The sequence below is a fragment of the Chelon labrosus genome (genome assembly GCF_963514085.1).
Source record: "Chelon labrosus genome assembly, chromosome: 17".
NCBI classification, from domain to species: domain Eukaryota; kingdom Metazoa; phylum Chordata; class Actinopteri; order Mugiliformes; family Mugilidae; genus Chelon; species Chelon labrosus.
The window spans coordinates 2,838,600-2,856,658 of NC_140350.1; the positions used below are offsets into that span (position 1 = coordinate 2,838,600).

The 18,059-nt window shown below is 41.4% G+C and overlaps 2 protein-coding genes across 2 annotated transcripts; both read right to left on the minus strand.

Moving 5' to 3' along the window:
* Positions 1 to 8,366: 8,366 nt before the first annotated feature.
* On the minus strand, positions 8,367 to 12,524 carry hinfp (histone H4 transcription factor). The gene is made up of 9 exons (XM_084564763.1): positions 12,052 to 12,524; positions 11,492 to 11,718; positions 11,129 to 11,240; positions 10,855 to 11,007; positions 10,670 to 10,747; positions 9,635 to 9,755; positions 9,422 to 9,560; positions 9,208 to 9,332; positions 8,367 to 9,118 (listed from the first exon to the last, which is right to left on the minus strand). The coding sequence occupies exons 1-9, from the start codon at positions 12,206 to 12,208 to the stop codon at positions 8,785 to 8,787; spliced, it is 1,446 nt and encodes a 481-aa protein (XP_084420889.1). The 5' UTR covers positions 12,209 to 12,524; the 3' UTR covers positions 8,367 to 8,784.
* A 390-nt stretch (positions 12,525 to 12,914) lies between these two features.
* On the minus strand, positions 12,915 to 17,937 carry dpagt1 (dolichyl-phosphate (UDP-N-acetylglucosamine) N-acetylglucosaminephosphotransferase 1 (GlcNAc-1-P transferase)). The gene is made up of 9 exons (XM_084564345.1): positions 17,356 to 17,937; positions 17,121 to 17,241; positions 16,826 to 17,039; positions 16,557 to 16,703; positions 16,245 to 16,329; positions 15,960 to 16,148; positions 15,756 to 15,843; positions 14,107 to 14,262; positions 12,915 to 14,020 (listed from the first exon to the last, which is right to left on the minus strand). The coding sequence occupies exons 1-9, from the start codon at positions 17,508 to 17,510 to the stop codon at positions 13,955 to 13,957; spliced, it is 1,221 nt and encodes a 406-aa protein (XP_084420471.1). The 5' UTR covers positions 17,511 to 17,937; the 3' UTR covers positions 12,915 to 13,954.
* Positions 17,938 to 18,059: the final 122 nt, after the last annotated feature.

An 18,059-nucleotide genomic window follows, 5' to 3' on the forward strand; every position in this document is an offset into this window, starting at 1 on the left:
TTGTTCATAAGTATATTAAATTTTACCCAACGACTTCCGCCAATGCCAATACCAAGATATCTTTAAAAAACTAAACTCAAGCAAAAATATCAATGTAAACACTTTAAGTTTTATCAGTTGGGTCCATGGGTATTTTGCAGTGATTTGTGTCCAGGACAAAGCCAACACAGAAACCCCATTGTTTTCTCTGTACTTAGGAAAAACCTGCCGAGTGTACATGAAGTCTGCATACACCTTTTGGTCTGACTGCACCATTTTCAGGGCAAATACAGCGCATGGTGACTTGTATTCAAACAAAAATAATGCCATTCCCAAGCACATTTAAAACATAGTTGTTTTTGAAATATATGGCAGGCTGGCTACCGTTGTGTAGAAGGGTCTGATAGATCACCGCCTAGGTACCATTGTACTGAACATGAATACGTGAGGCTGAGGATATTGTTTAAAAAATAAAAGATAATTTTGTGACTATCCACATGTCAGAAACGAGGCAATAGTACACAGTGTCAAATAATATACCTGAAATAGACGTTTGAAGTCAGCAACCACAAATGCATGAGGATAACTTTCCAAATCAAAACAGGACACATAGTCTCTGTGTACCAACATTACTCCCATGCAATGACCTGCAGTCTTGTAGCATCTCCTGCTACTATCCATGACCTATGTGTAATAAAATATCCCACACGTAAAGAGGACCAGTGATGAAAACTGACCATGGCTCCTATTGATCATCCTTCCATTAGTGCATTTCCATTACCAGCCTGCACAGCTTTAAGCCATGTAAAACACTGACACACTTTAATGGCCTCTCAGTCAGAGGAAGGCCTCCTCACTCCGTCATATGCAGTCTCAAAGACACCACACATGAACACACACACACACAGAAAGAGAGACATAGTAAAAGTCTCCTATAGGGGGATGAAATATTGTCATTGAATTCATGGCTTTGCAGTGGTGTGCTGATTCTAAGCTCTGCAATGACTTGTCAGTCATTAAGGACGCTCCCAGCTCTTCAAAAAGCACCTGTTACCAGCAAACTGATGAGAATGAAAACACAAGAGACTATTAAAACAACACAGAAATGAAGAGAAGTGATGAGATTAAGCAGATGAGTCATACATGAGTCTGTTCTGAGGATAGTAAATATGGCTTCACCTGGCACTGTGTTGCATGCACATGCACAAGCACGCACTCAAACACTGGACATACTTATTATTGTGTGCTGAAATGAACAGGTGAGCAGCCCAGTGCTGGCTTTCCCCTCTGAGTGAGAGCAACAGTGCTCAGATGATTCCTTCAGGCAAAACAGCCCAATCCCTCCACATCAGAAGGTTTCCCAAAAGGTCCCATCCAGGGGGTAAGAAGAAACAAAAAAACAAGAGGGATCAGTGTGTACCAGAGTCAATGAAATATCCGGATTTGTTGTAGGGCACTGAAGGACCGAGCTGTGTTCTCCTTATCAATATCACTCGGGGTGCGGCGCACATCATCCCGCATCCACTACAGCAACCCCTGAGATTAAAATCATGTCCGGCCTCAAACTATGACTGCATCCCACAGAATCACCGGGGGAGCAGGATGCCTGTCATGTTTTCCCCTCGCAATGACTATTTTATTTCGTGAAATCCTTCCGTCCTTCCCGAACTCGCGACGAGCTACTCACATACATCTTCAGCATTGGTGTTGGTGACAACCTCCAGCCCCTGACATCTAGAATGAAACGAAAAATAATAGTAAATCAGCCAAGCTGCGGTGCAGATTCTTCAGCAGCATCAGCTGCAGCTCGATGTAGCAGCCGCCGTTATCCTCTTACCGGTTAGTGCGTCTGTGTGGTGCGCACGCCGGTCTGGGATACAGGGCGTTGCTGGGAAGATGCTGCTGGAGGAAATAATGTTTTTTTTGTTTTGATTGTTCTAATCCTCATCCTGACATCATATCCTAGGACTGATGCAGTCTCGTAGAAAAATAATAAATGAAATTAAAGAGCATTTTGCACAGGCTTCACGCACAGTGCAGTAATTAATATTTGACACAACTCCCTGTAAGGACGTTTTCTCAGGATATTGTAGCGATCTGAAGCTGGGACACTGACCTGGAAGTTGGAATTACTTCACAGTTAATTAAAAATGTATTCATATCAGAGTGACCGCCACGGCCTGTTTCATTAAATCTAGCCTCTCTGTTGCCAATTTTAACATTTTAAGTATCCCATTGCTTATCAAGGAGGGGAATTTAGTCTGTTTTATCTGGGCTAATAAGAAGAATGAATAATAAGTGAATAAGAATAATGTTCTGCGGTGAATAATAGACTGTGTCTTAAATGTACCATCTTGTCACACAATAGATGGCCAGCTTCTCTCCATTGCTGATATTATGCCAGTGCTGTTGACAGTCGGGGTAAACAAGAGGAAGGTTTTGGCGAAATCTCGGCTCCCCTGTCTCTTTAAAGGCCGCACCTGCGCAGCTGCCTGGTGCTGATGCTGCAGTGCCCGGGTTATTTTCGGTAAAACAGTCGGGGTTACTCGCGTTCAAGCGGGCCCTTACATCACCCCTGAGAGGAAATCAAAACCATTTTTAACCAGTCGCACCTGCCTCTTAATCAGACTAATTTAAAACCAACTCTCACGTCGCCACAGGAGCAATTTCCACACACAAGCCTGTCTCTCTCTGCGTGCTTTACCTCCCTGCTGTCAGCCTGCACCAGGTTCACATGGCATTAAAGATTTAAATCTGAATCCATCACACAGATTTTGGATTAAATCCCCCTTGCATGTTGTTTTTCTTCGTGTTTGTTTTGATGGATGGATGTGTTGCATGATCGTGTTCACGCTTGATTTATAAGACTACAGCAGGCACAGGGTTGATATCACTTCAATCTATTATCAATTGTTCTCTAAAAGCCAAATCCTGGTTACATAATGTAATAATATTCTGTAGGAAAGAGAGGTGACCTTTCTCTCGTCCTCCATCAGCTTAAATTTGCATAAAAAAATCATGATTGCTATCTGAAAAATGTACAGATCATCAATCAATTAAATGATCATGAAGTCACTTCAAAGATAGCAGTGTTTGCCTATTCCTAAAGCTCACATTAACAAGCTGTCACTCTTGTGAGATAAGAACATTTGTGTTGGTTTTAGTCTGTGACTCAACAAAGGCGACTTTGAAAAGTTGTGACTGACAGTGGGAGTATTCTGGGGCTGAACTGAGCTTAAATGTGGGTTTGGCCGCCTATAAGTACTGATGTACGCATTCTTCGACACTCATCTGAGGGACAAGATCACACAGAATGGCACTAAGATCAGCTGCTCTACTCTCTGTGGGCTTTCTGCTGTTGTTGACACCAGGAGCACTCACAAACAAAGGTAAATATATAGGAAAAAGAGCTTCATTCTGAATCACAGAATGGATCCCAAGTGAATATGTCTTTGTGTGCAGGTCTAGCATCTCTCCCTATCAGAGTGTCTGTGGAGAATGACCTGTCTAACATGACTCCTGAGTCCTATTCCAGCTCTGTGGTAGAGGGAGGTGTGCTGCTGGGAGCTCTGAGGAGACTGCAAAATACACAGCAGGGATTCAAGTAAGATCAGCCATGACACAACCTTTAGTATCTTTGCCAATCATCCTTTATTCTTGAAGGAGATGTTTACCTGACATATTTAAGGTGGTAGTGACAGACTTCTGCTTTTAAAGAAACTCCTGTAGAGACATGCCCTGGTTCAATGTGTTGCCAGGTTCACAGTGAAGGAGGACCAAGACTTTGGGTTGTTGCTGGAGAGTGTGAACGGAGTCGCTGGAAATGAGCGCGAGCAGACGTACTGGGAGATCCTGTCCGAAAGCTCCGGAGAGTACGTCAGACTGGATGTGGGTGAGTGTCCTCCCCAGAGTTTCAGTCCAACATATCTGAGGAAGACTTAATGAGCTGTAATGAAGCAGGGGGATTTGGCTGGTTTTCACTTATTGTCTCAAGACATTTTTTAGTGCGACTGCTACTGCTCGTGTAACGCACCGTAATTGTTACTTATTAAAAATACTTCCTATGTCCCTTTTCACAGGTATCGGCTGCTACACACCAAAAGCAAACGAACACATCATCCTTAAATTCAGCACCTGGGCTCCCCAACAGTGATGAGCAGTAGGCTAAGTTTCCTCATGTGGATTGGTTTTATGGTTGCCTTTTGATTGCAGAATGTGAAGCTGATGTAAAGTGGTCTTTAAGTCTGCAGTCTGAGAATAAACAGTGGCATCTGGTGGTTTTCACCAGCAATGTTGTCTATGAAATGCGAAACGATTAAAATGAGCTTGGGTGTTCTTGTATTAAATTTCACAAACATGACTAAAATATGGTCAGAATATATTCAGAATCATCAACATTTTATAACTCAGAACTTAGTTATAGAAGAGACGTGTAAACATAAGTGTATGTTGTTATTTTTTTATTTTTGTGTTGTTAATGAAACCATTCACTCACTCATTCACTCATTCACTCATTCATTCATTCATTCATTGTCCGTAGATGGCTAGAGCAGATTCCTGTTGATGTCTGGAGCTTCTTCCAGCAGGCAATGGACAAAAGATGTTTTTGTCCATTGTCCATAAGGACATGCTACCAGTACATCACAGGATTAACACAGAGAGACACCAGGCCACTCTGGACATAGCTCCTCATCATCACAGGACAAACACAGACGGACAAACAACCATTCACATACACAAAAACACAAATGGGGATTTGGGTTAGGGAAAAGGGATTAGGGGTGGGGCTTTAAATCGTTAATTACGATTAATTCATTGCAAAAAAATTAATGCATTTAATTGCAGTTTGCATTCCAAACAATGCAGAACTTTTGTCAGTGCACAATTTCCTGGTACACCGATTACACTGATACACACGTCAGAGCTCAGCTAACGGCTTTTTCCAGACATTAAAAGAGCTTGAGTTTTCAATATTCATGTCTGTGTCTCTTATATGATTCAGTCGTCCACTAAAATCCATTTAAATAAAAAAAAAATGTGGCTTTTGGGGCAAATATTGTTATGCGACTAAAATGTGATTAATCAAGATTAATTAATTACAAAGCCTCTGATTAATTAGATTATTTTGTTTTAATCGACTCCCACCCCTAGTTTTTTTTATTCATTTCAAATGCATCACACACAATTTCACATTTCTACAAACCTTCGGCAATATATAAAAATAAAGATTTCATTTTACACACATGTATTTTGTGCTATTTTTCACATTTTATTTATATTGTTAAATTACATGAGCAATAATAGTATAATTTCTGAAAAGGTCTACAACACTCTTCGTGCTAACCAAAGCTATGTCCTTTGTAACAAGATTAAGGTTTCAGCTTCTTCCTGGACTCGTGGACTAAGAGGAGGAGAAATGAGGCTGCTAATCTCTGTGTTTTCACACCCCTCTCTTCACATTTTTGGTTATTTCTTCCTTTCACTTCAAAAATTAAACATGCACATGTTTACAGACATACATATTACATAGAACATCCACGATATTCCTGGTTTGGAGAATTTGCAACAAGAAATTATATAGTAAACCAGGTTAATTCAGAGTCATGTAATGTGAACAATCATTCTCCTACACAAAATGAGGCTTCTTTTAAATAAACACCTCATCACCTAAAGTCACTTCGTATTTCAAATAATTACATGACCCAAGTCTCACAGAACCACTCAGACGCCCTTAATTGATTAAGATTTTTCACTTTTGATTCACTTTTCCTTTCTGACATTCCCACCTCAATATATTGCACATGGTGATTGAAATTAACATTTTTACCTGACTCAGGCGAGACCTCTCATATGTAGAAACCAAGGAGTAATTGTCATCAACAGTGTGTCTGAGAGCTTAGTGTCTTTACCATCCGGATTTTGGTCCACACGGCAGGAACATAGTCACGGTCCGTGTTTCTTCTTTGTGCTGTCAGCTTGTTTTTTTTCTGCGTTTTAGCCAGCAGATGCTAAAAATAAAAAAAGACAAGAATGGTCTCTGCACTGGATTCCTCACAGAAGGACGGAAAACTCAGAGCAATAACCAAATTCAAGATGACTTTGCAACATGCTCGCTTTGCCTTGTAATGCACTGTGGAGGCTACTCACCACATGATAAAGCGCAGTCACAAATGCAGGAGACACACTGTGAAAAGAACCTCTTCCAGCCAGTCTCCTTCTTCTTACAGTTGTCTATGCGAGTGCAGCCTTGTTTGGGGGGGCCAGAGTAGCTCTTGTATGTGCAGGTGGAGTTGCATGTACCATTTAGTTCCCTCTCACTGATTTCAACGGTTCCCCGCTGGCACATTCCTAAAAGGCAGGTCAAAGGGGCTCAAATGTTCGTCAAGGGTCATGAAAGCTTTTGTCATTAGGGTTAGAGTTTACTCACGGAGACAGGTGGGCTTCGGGGTCCAGAGGCCGTTATGCTGGCATGATCTGGTAGAGTTTCCCACTAGCATGAAACCAGGGCGACAGCTGTACCTCACCACAGAACCCACCCACCAGTCGTTACCGTACACTACTCCATTATAGTCCACATCTGGCCTCCCACAGTTCACTGATACAAAGGAACAAAGAGCATTACATCAAGATCTATCTAAGTGGCTCCATCAAATATCAGCAGAAAGTCAGAGGAAAGCCTTACCTTTGCACAGGGACTTGTAGCCGAGCCAGCAGCAGCTCGAGTCTCCACAGCGATCTTTCTTTAACTCCTGGTGCCGTGCCCTACAACCTCCTAAACAAAGGGGTGGCGATCCGGACCAGTATGTGTCGTCTACGAAATCCGGTAGAAGAATCCATTCTGTCTCACCTGCAGTAAAGGACCATTTTCTTATTCAAACTCTAGAGCTAGAAAAGTATTAATATAATTATTCAAATGTAAGGGTTTTGAGTTTTTTTTTTTTTTTTTTTAATTCAGATGACACAGTGGAAATGCTCTTCAGGCAACAAGACAAACATTAGAGGCTATATTCTTTTGTGCATGTCAAGTAGTGGCCAGCTAGTCTGGGACACACCATTTGGAAGTCGCTGATCAAAAACAAGATGGGTCAACATACCAAGGCTTCTGGGAGGGAGGGGACATTTAAAGAGGCAAGTGTTCATATTTAGTGTTTCAGACAATGGAGGAACAAAGTGCTCATGCATTTTACAGCATGAGGAAACATAATGTGTTCTTTTGAAACATGTGAACCTGTTGTAGTAGCGCCCCAAATTACAATTTGGATCATGTAAATGAGCATAAAAGGGCCTCTTTAAGAAAGACGTTGTTATAACATTAGTGTGCTGTAAAGACCAGAAAACAACACAAAGCCAACATTATTCTGTCAGAAGAGGAGATCTTACCACTACCTTCCAGCTCTCCATTCCAGTCAAGCAACTGAGATGTCCCTCCCTGGAACGACTCGAACAGCAGCAGCAGTACAATAAATGCATTTAAACTCATGGTGATTGTTTTCTTATGCAATTAGTTTCAACACTGCAGACAAGTCTGGGATCCGACAAACATTACACAACACATTATTCTATATCTACAACCTTCTGAAGTCAACAGACAAGAAGCCATTAGAAGGCGTCTCAGTAGAGCTGACTGCAGAGAGAGGAAGCAGAGTGTTTAAGTAACACTTAAACTAAGCTCCATGTGCTACCTAATCTTCTACACACCACTAATGCTGTGTACCGTTTGCCATAATGTGACTGCACTCCTGGCGTTGGCAAAGGTTTGGCATGATTTAAAGCCAGGTCAAGGCTTTCAATAAGATGTAAGAAGACTGTATTGTCAGGTCAAGGGATATCTGAAACCCAAACAATACTTCATTAACACCTCATCAAAAGTCAAACCAAGAGGAGCTCTCTTACTTGTTCTGCTAACCAACCAGTCATGTGTTTTCCCATTTCAGAAAACTAAACCTGTATGCTGGAAAATGATAATTAGTGATCGGGGAAAAAAATGCAAAGACACAAAATTTATGGTCACATATGACAGAAGCAGAAACCTTGAAGCTAAGCTTAATCGCCTTACTATTGACAAACCAGTTAATTGAACAATCATTGCAGTTCTGGGACAACATGAACATATAGGAGTCAATAATAATAATAATAATAATAATATGAAGATATTCATGTCTACACCTCATCTACTATGAGGTCATGGCTCATAGTAGACGTGTCTGTTGTCATAAACACCCATCAAGTTATTAAGCTGCAGTGGAGCAGTTGCATTCAGCAGGGGGCGCCATTACTGAAGTACATGTGGAGGATACAGTGTAGTCACCTATGAGTCTTATGTAATGATTTAAAATCTTAATAAACCTCTTAATGTGCAGCGTGGAAAAAAAAAACTGAACACGGTAGAAGTTTCACATATTTATTCAACTCAAAAGATACACACTTGCCAAGCTGAAAGCCCTTTTTGCTGGATTCCACACATTTTGGTGAATTTTAATGCCAGCGCGCCATTCCTATGACTCATATTCTTGACCTTTAAAGGATATGGCTGCATTACCAGCCAACTTTCAGACAAAAAAAGAAAGAAAATAATTTAAAACAGTTAAAAACAGTTTATAACCTAATATAGGCTTATAGTCAAGATGAGTCATCACTGAGCACTTAGAGGTTTTAATTTAAATCAAGGCCTCACTTCTAAATGAAATAACCCTTATGTGACCCATCTATTGATGCTCAGAAAAGATTTTCCATATATGAGAAACAGCACATTTGATTAGTATGAGATGAGTGCAGTATCAAGACTACCTTGTTGTGAGCAGCATCCTAGAGTTGCAGCATGACAGAGTCCTCCCCTGCCTCTGACAAAGCTCCAGTGAGGACGTACAACATGCCCTCTTCCTGACTGCTGTCCTCGATGCTGCCGGTGGGCTCCTCAGTCCTCTCCTCCTCCAGCAGGAAACCTTTCAGTTCCACCTGCCCCTCAGACGGAGCTGCCCCTGCAGATTCTTCCTCCAGCTCCTGACCCTCAGTCTGGCTACTGTCGTCATCCTCCTCAGCTTGTCGGTTTTGTCTTTCCCTCATCAGCTGCTCTGTCAGTTCCACGCTCTCGTAGCGAATCAACTGCAGTCGTAAGAAACCATCCTCATGCTCTTTGTACCTGACAGACAGGTAAAAGGGCCATCGGTGCTGCAGTACTCCACACATCAAAATCAGACACTACTGCATTTGCGTCAATATAACACTTACCTGAACCTGGGGTGTCCAGAGGGCCATTTGAACTGGTGCTTTTTGTGCAGGTGGACAGTTAAACTGTTGCCCCTGGTGAAACACTGGCCACACACATGGCACTTGTAGCGAGCTATGAACCCCCCCTGATTATAGAAGGAAATATTAGAGAGGGATTGATAAATACATTAAAATCCTTTAACAAATACAAGTCAGTAAGTTTTTAAAAGATCACCTCGTGCTCCCTTTTGTGGTGAAGCTTCATGGTGCCGAGGTTACGAGAAGTGAAGCCACAGCCGGGAACATCGCAGTGGAATGCTGGCTCGCTGCTGTGGGTGTCCAGGTGTTTGCGCAAGTCGATCAAATTCTTGCAGCTGCAAATACAAAAGAACACTTTGACTATGTTCAATCCTGATTTATACTGTTGCAGCTTCAGAGGATGCTGTACCTGTATTCACAGTAGTCACAGCAGTACGGCTTCTCGTTACTGTGCCGGAACTTGATGTGGCTGCGCAGTGAAGAGGGTGATGGGCATGTCATGTCACACAACGGGCATTTGTAGTGGCTCACTGGTTTATCAAGAAAAAGACTAATCAGTGTCTGTGTCACCAAAGTATATCACAAACATAACCGACATAATAAATTCATACCAAGAAATACTAATGAAATATTTATTTCAAAAACCTCATATGGACAGATAAAGAATGCATTTTTCTAGAAGAAGAAGTAGAACATAGTGTGATATTAAACAAAGAGGAGGAATTAAAAAATTCAACGCATTTACAAATGCCAGAAACGAAAATACTGCATCACAATTCGGGAATTAATAGATCTATGGAGGAATCATATGGTTTGTAAGACAATTTTAGTTTTTGTTTGCCACTATGCTTGTGCCAATCAAAAAATAAGGTCGTCATTTAAAGCAGTGAATAGGTTTACGTTTATATGAGTACAAGTATAGGATATATTACGACATTAATCTCTCTGTTGTAGGATGATACCAGTGTGGAAAAGCGTAATAAAATGAGGAAGATACTGGAGTACAGAAGCTCAAGAAGCAGACAGATAAGCAGTGTTATTCCCAAAGAATGCTTTAGAAGGTTTAGAAGGTCTCTAAAGACCTTAGCCTTCCTAACAGACCCTCACAATATTTCTCTGAGCTCAATGCGATATTCTAGGAGTGGTGAGGTCAACTTGTACATAACTATTTCGGGCCAAATGGTCACTGGGACGGAATTTTAAACTTCATGTAACCTGTCTCAGAGGTCAGGTTTCAAGGGAGTGAGGAAATATTGTTCCGGCCCCTCCTGCTCTCTGTGATCACCTATACAGTCGTACAGCCCTTCTTATTGTAACGTCTTACATCAAAATGTGTACAGTGGACACAAAAAATGATGACACACGTGAGCTGGATCCTGTGGAAATCATAGGAAACAACTTGTATGACTTGTAACAGTGATTGCATGATGAAGGAGGAACTGACCGTGGGTCCTCATGTGGTCTCTCAGCAGTCTTTCTGTTGCAAAACGTTTGGAGCAATGAGAACACTGGAACCTCTGACCTACAGCACACATACATATAGATAAACAAAGCAAAAATGACTAGACGTTAGCATTATAACTTAAATAACGTTGGAGACACTGATATGTACCTTGTGGCTGTATTTACCTTCCATGGCGCTCTGTCGTATGATGTGGTCAAATAACTTGGTGTTGCTTGCGTACATCCCTCCACAGCCTGGACATGCCACTACCTTCTCCTGGGTGTGGCTGCGAAGGTGCTCCCGCAGCTTAGGACGCCCCTTAGTGGTAGCTTCACAATCTGGACAATGACAGGCACAGAGCTTGGACTCAACAATCACACATCCCTACAGAAAATGATGGTTGTGGAATCTTTAGTTTATGCATTATAATCTGGAGATGAATCGTGTTAAATAGCGTACCTTTCCATGCACAGCGTATTGGAAATTCACAGTCTCCTGCTGGTATATCTATAGATAGGCTGTGCATCTCCACGTGACGATAGAACCACTCTGGGTTTTCATATGGTGGTTGCTTTATCAAATGTGCACAGGAAGAAAAAAACACAGTGTCAAAAATATTTTGCGTAAAAGTTGAGAAAAATGTTTAATCCTTCATCACAAGAAGTTGGAAATACTCTCATTTATCTCAGCTGTGGCCCTCAATCCCCTCAACAGATAAACTGTCTAATAATATGACGGCAAGACGCTATTAATTGTTGCGTTTCTGAGCTGTAAACTGTGTAGCGATCGATGAACAGCAGCCCTGGCGTTTGTCAGTCTTACCTCACATTCGTCCCAAAGGCAGACAAAATTGTCTGGGATTTCAGGGATGATGTTGCGGTTGTGGTAGGCGATGGAGCAGCTGCCAATTTCCGGCTGAGCGTTGAGGACCTGCTGACCCAACTGCTTCAACTTAGTGTGGTAACAGTGAAAGAACAGATGGCGTCGCAACTCTTCAGACTCCTCCACGGAGCAGAAGCCACAGTCCCTCCAGAGACAGTTTCTCTCGCCTGGGCACAGAAAGCAAAGACACTGCATTATGAGGCATCACTTTTGCTGGACTCGGTTAAATATCAGTATTGCTTGTTTGTTGCTGAAAACCATATAACAACATTAGATATACCCCCCCTCAACAGCATCAGAAAGGTGGTAAATCAAATGTATCCTGAGGTCTTCTGGTCTTTAGCATGAGACAGTAACCAGCAAACGACTTGACACTGTTTAGCCCAAACAATTTAACCTGCTTGTTTTGTTTGAGTTCCCACTATTTCCAGTGTGCATTTGCATTTCTTAGATCGGTGACAGACAGAAAAGCTGGACTGTGACACTAAAGTTCATCTTACCTTCTGTTTCGTCATCTTCTTCCGCGTCGTTCAGAGCATCAAGATGACCCTCCGCATGCTTGCAGAAGTTTTCCATCCGACTGAACGACTCTTGACACGAACCCCATTCACAATCCAGTTTAAGCGTTTTCTTCTGTATTCGTTTGTTGGGAGGCATCTCTCTGTGTCACAGCACGGCTAAATGTGGCGTTTTTTGTTGTTGTTTTTTTTATCTCCACACTAAAGCCACAAACGTTATGTCCAACGGTTTACCATCACCTGACAGCTAGCAGGTGCTAGCAAACATTAGTTGCTGGTACCTGTTAACTTGTCTCTAAAACATTCGGAAGCTCGAATAAAGTTTCAGAAACATCAGCTAGATAAACGAAGAAAGACAGAAAGTGGCCTTGACAGAAAGTCTTATTGGCTTAGACAACAATAGCAATTTAACGATGATAGCAACATCTGAATATTGCTATTGGTCAAACAAGACCGCGGGTTGTGTGCAACACAGACGTTCCCCCTGAAACAGAGCGTGGCTCAGTGGTTCCGCTCTATTTTTATTTTTTATTTTTTATTTATTGTCCATTAAAATTATATAAATACTGGTGCTTTTTCTTTTCGTGAACTAATATAATACATTATGCCAATTTAAGCATTTAGTTCGTGGAAACAGACACTATATCTTTGATTACCCTCACTGGCCACCTTATTAGACAAACATATTCTGTTTCTCTTAAATGCAATTATCTAATCAGCCAGTCACATGACAACAGCGCATTTTAAGTGACAAACAAGGTGTAGTTGTTTGTGCCATACAGGCAGGACTGAGTACTTTAGAATCTACTGGTAAACTGTCTTCCTCTAATGGCCACTTCTAGCACGATAATGTGCAGTGTCACAAAGCTAAAATCATCTCTGGAAAATCTGCAGCGACTGTGTGATGCCATCATGTCAATATGGTTCGGCACAGGCATAGCCTTTATTTTCAGCTTTTATTTCATAATTTGAGCGTTCAATCTCGACAGTAAAGAGCTTCTTACCTGTAGTTACATTCCTAAACACAATAATCCAGTGCCAGTTGACATCACATTGATGTTTGAGGGAGAGCATGCACAATAATCATAGAAAAATACAGCTATGTATCCAATTATACCGCAAAAGGCAAAACTTTTTTAATTTGATACAATACCCCAGACACAATCAAGTCACCTCATCCCCTCTAATGTCCCCTCTATTTACCTGTCTCCACCCTCTACCCTGTGATAGTCTTCAAATTGATTATAGCTTCCTTATGTTTTGCTGCTTTTCTTCACAATGACTGTTCTGTGTGCATTTATTGGTAGTAAAAGAAACCATTAATAAATCTTAACTTTTCCACCCATAATACATGGATTAGTAGTCAAGCAAAGTAAGGTGTGAGTGGGCTGGTTTTCCCGAAGCAAGGTATTTCCTCGAGAGCAGTTTCATGCAATATTTTGGATGACTTCTATGTTTATAAATCTGTCATCAAATGGTCAGGATTCAGGTGACACTGGCTGCCTTGAACATCAAGAGTCAACCCAACCTAATGTACTGTCGTTTAAAAAGAACTCGGGTACAAAAATATACTTTCAGGGTGGGCACATAAGATAATTAAGACCCAGTTACATTTTTCTTGCCTCTGTTTACTGAAGACCAAAACAGTACTGCTGTTGACATCAAACCTTCAGCTGTTTTTGCTTATTATGTAAATGTTCTACCAGTGAAATATAGCTTTTGTCATTGCACTGGCTCTTTACTGCAGGTACAGTCTAAAGGCAGACGTAACAGTGAGGTAAATGAATCTATTAAAAAGGCAGATGATCCAAGAGCCTTTGAAATAGTTCCACAACAACGTCATATCATCCCAGTCGGCATTCTCTCCTTCTTACTGGAGAGCTGTCTAGACGTCATAGAAGAGACGCACCAGATGGTAACGGATCCCAAAGGCCATCACGCTGCCCATCACCTGAGCGAGACACAGAAATAAGCAAACGTTATTGTATGACTAACACTATTCCAGGGTATTTGGATATAGCCGATGTGCTGTTGCACCTGTATGATGAGCATGATGACTGTGAGATTTCTCTCGTGGATGGGCCCCAATAATTTTAGGACCAGATTTATTAAGGTCATGTTGTTGCATTCAATAAAGTCATCATCTCCCTCCTGGCCCCTCCGCACCTCGAGCAGCTTCAATAACTCTGCCACCTGTTGAGGATCAGAAGCATTATTATTATCAACCAAAAAACAATGCTATAAGCCTGCCAGTGTGGTCTGTCTCACCTGAATGTTTACCCATCATCACTACATGCACTTTATTACAAACTTGTTCCAAAAAAATGTGTGACACTGTGCAAAATGTAATTAAAAACAGAATGCAATAATTAGCAATCCCTATTTAACTGTAAAGGTTCAAAGACAACATAATGACAATGGAGTCTATTTTTTCAATTTGATGACAGAGGCAGCTTCTCTGTGTCTCTTCACAGTGTGTCAATTCAATTCAGTTTTATTTATATATAGCATCAATAACAATACAAATTGCCTCAAGGCGCTTTACAACACCCGGCCTGAAAACCCCAGAGCAAGCACAAAGGCGACAGTGGCGAGAAAAACTGCCCTTTTAACAGGAAGAAACCTTGAGCAGAACCCAGCTCATATGGAGGGACCCATCTGCTACAGGGTAGAGACAGAAAAAGAGAGAGAGAAGAGAGGAAAAGAGGAGAAGAGAGCAGCAGGAGGAACGAGATAAAAAGCTACAAACATCTGACTAAAGTGTACATGTGGAATCTGCTCGTGATACAAATACAAGATACAGCTGATGATTTACAAATCATTGCATTCCATTTTTATTTACATTTTACATAACTTATCTTGGAAAAACGGTTGTAATAGGTAAAATGGTATCTAGAACTAATCTGTTTTTTTTGTGATTTAGGTTGTAATAAAGAAGTGACATTTCATTGTGACTGATTAATCAGGCCAGAGATGTTTAAGGTTTTAATGGATCTGCACCATCAGGCACTGCTGCTTTCAGTCTGCTTATACCAAAGGTATGGCGCAATATACAAGGTTTGAATACAATATGTCAGTAACTATGTATAAGATAAGATAATCCTTTCATTTATCTCACAGTGGGAAATATTGAATATTGTGTATTATTGTTCTGTTTTTTGCTTCTTTAAAAGTGTCTTGTTTTTGCACATCATGCCACTCACACGTGCCTTAAACTGTCCCCCAGGGACAACTAAAGTTTTCTGAATCTGAATCTGAATCCGAATCTGAATCTGTGTTACATCTGCACTGACAGAAACAACCAGCTTAATCGTACAAAGCTGCCAAAACACTTACCACAGCCACCATCGCACAGAATGAACAACAAATGATTGCTTTACCACTGCCAAAGTTGCTACACTTACACTATGCTTCACTTCAGAGTTGTGCAATTGTGATTATTTATTTAGTAAATGATTGGGCTCCTATGCCACTTTAAGCATTGTATTGTGTTTTTTTGTGTTATTTCCTTGTATATACTTGTATTCTATCTGGAAATTCTGATAAAATAATGCTGAGACTCGTCTTTTTTTGGGGGACTACCGGTTGGACAAGACAAGGTACTTATATTGCCCTCAGCCTTGTTAACTGGACTTCTACCCAAACACCAAAAGAAAGTAAATTCAGAAAATAATACAGATATTTACCTTCAGAATGAGTTGTCCTAATTTTGAAAGGTCCTTCAGTTTGAATTTGGAGTAGCTCATCCCCAGCTTGCCTGTGTCTGGATTCAGTCTTTTAAGAGTAATAACATTGGAGGAAAGAACAAGATTAGAAAGAATGAGATGGTATAATCGGTATAAATGATGAAAAGCCAGGAAGGGGAAAAAGGTTAATAATCAGTGTGTTACCTCGGGAGTCGGTGCCTGGGACAAGGGATTACGTGAAAAAGCTGAGGCAAGGAGTAAATAAAGTTAACTACTTGAGGAATGAAGAACAGCAGCATCGTTTTGCTGAAGTGTCCCAGGATGCCGACTACGGCAAAGGTCATCCCAGCGAAGTAGCAGAATGTGTCTCCCACAAACACAGATGAGGGGTACCTGCCAGGAAATAGATTATAGAGCCACTTGTATATTAAGTATCCCTCTGAACTTTCAAACTTCATGAAACCAGCTTAAGTGATAGATTCAACTTACCAGTTGTGATAAAAAAGTGCTAATGTTGTGAAGAAGAATGGTATCATGAAGTAGAGGGAGAAAATGTGGTCATCGCGGTAATCACCTAATAAATAAAAAGACAAATCAAATATGTTCACATTCTGACCTGTCTGGAGTAAGTTTCTGTAAAACATCCTCATGTAGAACCCGTAGTCAGATATTTGTTTCTGTCTGTGTAATGGGATAATGATTTTGACTCATTTCCAAATCCAAATCCAGTACACTTGTGGCTTGCAGTGTAGAGGGCGTGAACTACAATGGTGACAATGAGAAAAGAAAACAAGCACGCACCACTGAGCTCCAGCAGGTTGAAGATGATGATGGAGCCGGAGATGAACAGGGCTTGACCTGACTCGATGCCGTTGATGCCTGCTAAGATGTTGATGGCGTTTGTGCAGAATACTGCAAGCATCCCCATGTAGACGTAGTAGAGAATGCCTGCAGGAGATCGCAACAGGAAGTGTTGTTACAGATAGCATACAGCACAGAAAATGATTCCCGCAGGAGGAGTCGGAGGATGAATACCTGGCTACTACGCCACAAACAACTGCGCAACTCACCCAGATCCAAGTGCAGCCCAAGAAGCACCCTGAAGGGTTTGGGCACCACTATGACCGTGTTGCCAAAGTTGGTGAAATAGACCATGAGCAGCGGCAGGGAGGCCATGGTAGGAAGCAGGAGCTTGTGCCTCCAGCGCAGGTTCAGCACGTCATCAGCAAAGCCCAAGAAGATCATGCAACAGATGGCCAGAAGTGCACCGATCAGCTGTACAAACTGGCCAACAAAACCGCACAGTGATCAGAGCTGGAGTTCAGCTTTGACATACATTTACTATACAGCGGGCAGTGGACCCACCTCATCATGCGGGAAGCCCATGCACTGATCTCCTACAAAGCAGCTAAGGAAAGGCACTGGGATGAAGCAGAAGAGGATGATGAGGAAGACCGTCCCACTGATGACTCCTTGGGACTCTGGGCTGCAGAGAAGAGCAACCAGGAAGAGAGACCAAAATTACGATTTCCCAAAATACACATTGTTAAAGACAAACTGAAAGATAACCAATCATAGCACAGAAAGGAAAGACACTCACACTTCCTTTTTGGTTGTCTTGTTCAGGTCCATTCCGTACAATCTGGCTGAAATGAAATGATCTTTGAAAGCTGGAATGAGTTTCAGTGTGGCCATGCAGCCGAGCGCAGACATAAAAAAGTTGATCACCAGCGGAAGGACTGGTATTGGTGACATGTTTGTCAGGCTTTTTGGTGGATCTCTTTCTAGCAGATCAGTTCAGGTTTGTAGCTAATCTGACGTTTCCCCCCTTCGGGCGATCGATGAACGGGTTTTGGCTGCTTTCACTCACGTAAAAGCATGTCATGCCGACATTTTAGAGCTAAATAAACCTCCGTAAATCCGTGGTCAGAGGAGAATAAGTCCATGGGTCATAATGGCAACCCATACCATCTTTCATTAAGGGTTTGTTGATGCTAGTAGCTGCACAGTGCCTGTCTTAACTCCACGTCTGTTAGCAGTTTAACCGTTAAGACACGGACGTTACAACAAGGTTACACTTCCGGTAAATCCCTTCAAAATAAAACGTCACTAACGTTAACCAAGTCTTTTATTCTTGCTTTATGTGTGAAAAAATATGAAGAGGTGGAAGATGGGAAGTAATTAAGTATGATTGCCTTTATATTTTATTTAACACCTTCTCCATTATATTTTCTGAAAGAAAACAAACGATAAACCCATTAAAATGCATTTAATGGATGTAATCAATGGTTACCAATCATTTTT

Bases quoted from the DNA above. Each gene is read 5' to 3' on its own strand.
- hinfp (XM_084564763.1), bottom strand. From the start codon at position 12,208: ATGCCTCCCAACAAACGAATACAGAAGAAAACGCTTAAACTGGATTGT. The intron at 11,719-12,051 runs GTAAGATGAACT...TTCTGTGCCCAG, and splicing joins AGAAGATGACGAAACAGAAG to GCGAGAGAAACTGTCTCTGG. The intron at 9,119-9,207 runs GTAAGTGTTATA...CCTGTCTGTCAG, and splicing joins TCTGGACACCCCAGGTTCAG to GTACAAAGAGCATGAGGATG.
- dpagt1 (XM_084564345.1), bottom strand. From the start codon at position 17,510: ATGTCACCAATACCAGTCCTTCCGCTGGTGATCAACTTTTTTATGTCT. The intron at 17,242-17,355 runs GTGAGTGTCTTT...TCTTCTCTGCAG, and splicing joins AAGACAACCAAAAAGGAAGT to CCCAGAGTCCCAAGGAGTCA. The intron at 15,844-15,959 runs GTAACACACTGA...TACTCTTAAAAG, and splicing joins CCCAGGCACCGACTCCCGAG to ACTGAATCCAGACACAGGCA.